This window comes from Entamoeba nuttalli (assembly GCF_000257125.1).
Source record: "Entamoeba nuttalli P19 unplaced genomic scaffold asmbl_3047, whole genome shotgun sequence".
NCBI classification, from domain to species: domain Eukaryota; phylum Evosea; order Mastigamoebida; family Endamoebidae; genus Entamoeba; species Entamoeba nuttalli.
In genome coordinates this window covers 580-4,343 of record NW_008575797.1, presented here as the reverse complement: position 1 = coordinate 4,343, position 3,764 = coordinate 580, and the positions used below count along the sequence as shown (strand labels likewise).

The 3,764-nt window shown below is 27.9% G+C and overlaps 1 protein-coding gene across 1 annotated transcript; it reads left to right on the top strand.

The window, feature by feature from the left end:
• Nucleotides 1-561: 561 nt before the first annotated feature.
• On the top strand, nucleotides 562-3,510 carry ENU1_053610 (protein kinase domain containing protein; the record flags this gene model as incomplete). Its single annotated transcript, XM_008857933.1, has 1 exon — nucleotides 562-3,510. One exon carries the CDS (start codon nucleotides 562-564, stop codon nucleotides 3,508-3,510), a length of 2,949 nt encoding a protein of 982 aa, XP_008856155.1.
• Nucleotides 3,511-3,764: the final 254 nt, after the last annotated feature.

Here is a 3,764-nt window from a genome sequence, read left to right as displayed (position 1 = left end):
TATAAAAAGATTTCAAGTATGAATAATTTTGAAATTAGTGCTGACTTAGAATGTCCAAAGGGAAGTCTTTCTGATGTAGACAATTAAAAAAGTGAAATTTTATTTTATTAGACTGATTGTTATAAAATTGATTTTATTTTAAATCTAATTTGATTCTGGATTGTTGAGTTGGTTAATTTTACAATGGACAAAATAAGAACTGTTTAACCAAAAACACTTTTTATTTACTTATTGAAAATGTTATTATAAATTACGTGGAACCACAAAAGCAGAAAAAAGAAACAAAAAGAAGGAAGAAGGCAAGGTGGTTTATTAGAAGAAGAAAAACACAAGAAAACAGAAAAAGAAGTAACGTCCTTTCAAAAGCCATTTAATATCTCAGAGAAAAAAACAAAACAGTAAAAGAATTAAGAAGAGAAATAATTACAAAAAGTTTATTAAAACAGTTTTTAAAAAGGCAAAAAATGGTAATTGGTAAAAAAGAAAAAAAAAAAACAAAAAGAATTTTTTACTTTAGGAAATAATGAAATGAACTGAATAATCGATAATCTATTGTTTATCATGAGACATAGTGAAACACCTCGAAATGCTATCATTATCGCTCCATTTGACCGTTCAAATAAAACAAAAACTGCAACCCCATCTGTTTCACCTGATAATACATTAAGAGAACGAGTGAGTTGTGATGTAAGAAGAGTTAATCAGACGGCATTAAATGTTATTTCGATTACATTTCTGAAGTGTGAATTACAAATAGACATCTCATCAATATTTTCTCCAGGAGTTGTTGGAATGTATTTTTTTAATGTTCAGTATGACACACATACTAGTGCTATTCAAAAAAGATATTCACAATTTTATTTTCTTGACAATTATCTCCATATGAAATACCCTAAGATTAAATTACCTTCTTTACCTCCAAAAGAAATTCTTCATTCTGGTTCTCATCCAGATGTTATTCATAAAAGATCAAAAGAATTATCTAATTATTTAGAAAATGTTGTTAAATTACCTAATATTTTAAATGATATGGTTGTTATTGAATGGTTTACACAACCTCCTGACCATCATTTAATTAGCTTTTCTAAACAAAAAAAAGCGGGGTATGTATTTAAAGAAAGTTCTGTCTTCAAGCGATGGAAGAAAAGGTATTGTGTATTAGCTTCTAATGTTATTGCTCTATTTGAAAATGCTAAAGATTTATTAGTATATGAAGATCCTATTGATGTGTATTGTTTAAAAGGTTGTAATGTTAAACCAGTATTAGATAAGGGACCAAATGTAATGACAATATCTCGTAATAATTTAACTCTCTGTTGCTTATATGTTGAAAATGATGATGATTTTCTTGGATGGTTAAGTTCTATTCAAGACACTACATTAATAAGGAGTAAGATTTCTGAACAACCTATTAGAACAAAATTAAAAATAACTAACCACTCAACAAAACCAAGAACGCGTCCAATGTCTCCTTTAACACTTGCTTCAACAACAATGAAACGAGCAACTGAAACAAAAAGATTTTCTAGAATATATGATAATGATGCATCAAATACTTATAAAAATATTATTACTATGATTTATGAACGATTTAGAAATGAAATGAATGAAATCTTTCCGTATTTCTTAGTTGATTGTAAAGAAATCAAACCAGAACATTTTAGTTTCTTTGAAGAGTTAAGGTCATTACAATTAAATGATTTTCTTGAAGGAAAAAAAGTAGAAGATATGTTTCAAAAATTATTAGTAATAAGTAAAGAATATACTACATCTGCTAGTGTTCAAAGAATTACTTGGGTGTATATCAATATTCATAAATTATATAAGCTTTATTGTTTTGAAGGACATACTGCTATTCAACAATTACAAGAAAAACAAACAATTCCAAGACTTATTCCTACTTCAGCTATTGACTCATCTAAATTACTTGTATGTAGATTATGTGAACACCAATACAAACTTTCTCAATTTTGTGACCACACTAGACTTTGTGAAGTTATTACCCGTGGATATCTCAAAGAAACTACTTGTTTACAAAGAATAGAAATGGTAATGAATTATTTAAGAGAATCTTATCAATGCCAAATGGTTAAAGATACTTTTAAATATACCCAACTAACAGAGTTAGTTCCAAACTTTAAAACACCATTAAGTATAGATAAATTACAAAAAATTATTGAAGCAATAAGGACATTATGTGTTGATGTTACTGATATTCCATTATTAACGTTTGCTCGTGCTATTGGAGATTTATTAACATCATACCAAAATTTACTTAAAGAGTATGCTGAAAGCAAAGGATCAAAGAATTTATGGAGTTTTATTTCTGTTTTATCAAGTAAAGGTAATAAACAAGAATTACTTCAACTTTCAACAGGAACAGCGGTTAGTGTAACTGATTTTGATATCATCAAGAAATTTAGTGCAGGTGCATATAGTAGAATTTATCTTGTAAAAAAGAAATCTACAGGAGATGTTTATGCTATGAAAGTAATGAAGAAAGACGATATGATTCGTAAAAATGTAGTTGATTCTGTTTTAGTTGAAAAGAACTTCCTTTCAAAAGCACATAACATCAGTGTAGTTAAATTATATTATGCTTTTCAAGATGATATCAATTTATATCTTGTTATGGAATATTGTCCAGGTGGAGATCTTGCAACATTATTAGAACATATTGGAAGTTTTAATGAGTATGTTGCCCATGTTTATTCTGCAGAAATATTACTTTCTTTACATTATATTCATGCATTAGGATGTGTACATAAAGATATTAAACCAGACAACATATTAATTAATCGTAACGGGCATCTTGTATTAACTGATTTTGGATTATCTTCATATGGATTGGTTTCTCAAGAAACTGCTGGTAAGACAGGTATTTTCTGTACTCCAGATTATGCAGCACCTGAAATTTTAATATCTAACTCATATTCATTTGCAAGTGATTACTTTGCTTTGGGTTGTATGCTTTATGAATTTGTTGTAGGATATCCTCCTTTTAATGCTTCAACACCTGAAGCAATCTTTATGAAAATTCAACAAGGGGTGTATGAATGGCCAGAAGATGTTGATGTAAGTGATGACTGTAAAGATTTAGTTTCAAAGTTGTTATGCCCTGAACCAGAAAAAAGACCTGTTTTCAAACAAATTGAAAACCATCCGTTCTTTTCAGATATTCATTGGGATACATTATTTGATGAGAGTAGAGAAGATATATTTGTTCCTCAATTAGATGGTGACAATGATACAGGGTACTTTGAAGATGAAAGAGGAATGAAGCAAAGCCACATGAAAAAAGATGACCTTATTGGAAAGCCATTTAATAAAGATGAAGAAAAAACTAAACGAAACAAAAAAAATGAAGTTTTAATTAAAAGAAAAGAATCTCCTATACCTGATGGTGGAGAGTTTGGTAATTTTGATGTAAGGAATATTGATAATTTGATTGAAGAAAACAGAAAGTCATATGCAAAAGAATTTGCTCGGTTTGAAATGGAAGATTTGTAATTTACAATTTTAGTTTTTGTTATTTAAAATCATTTTTACAATAATAATAATAAATTTGTTTTTTTTTAATTCTAATTTATTTCTTTTAATAAAAGTTAGGTAACTAAGTGTTAAATAGAACTTTCATCGATTCTTCAATGCTCAATGGAGATTAATCACATCTTTGAGCTTATTTTTAAAAAGAATAATTTTTTTTATTTAACATATTCTTTAGGTTATTGCAGGAGTATGAGAAATGTACTTCTTTGCTTTAT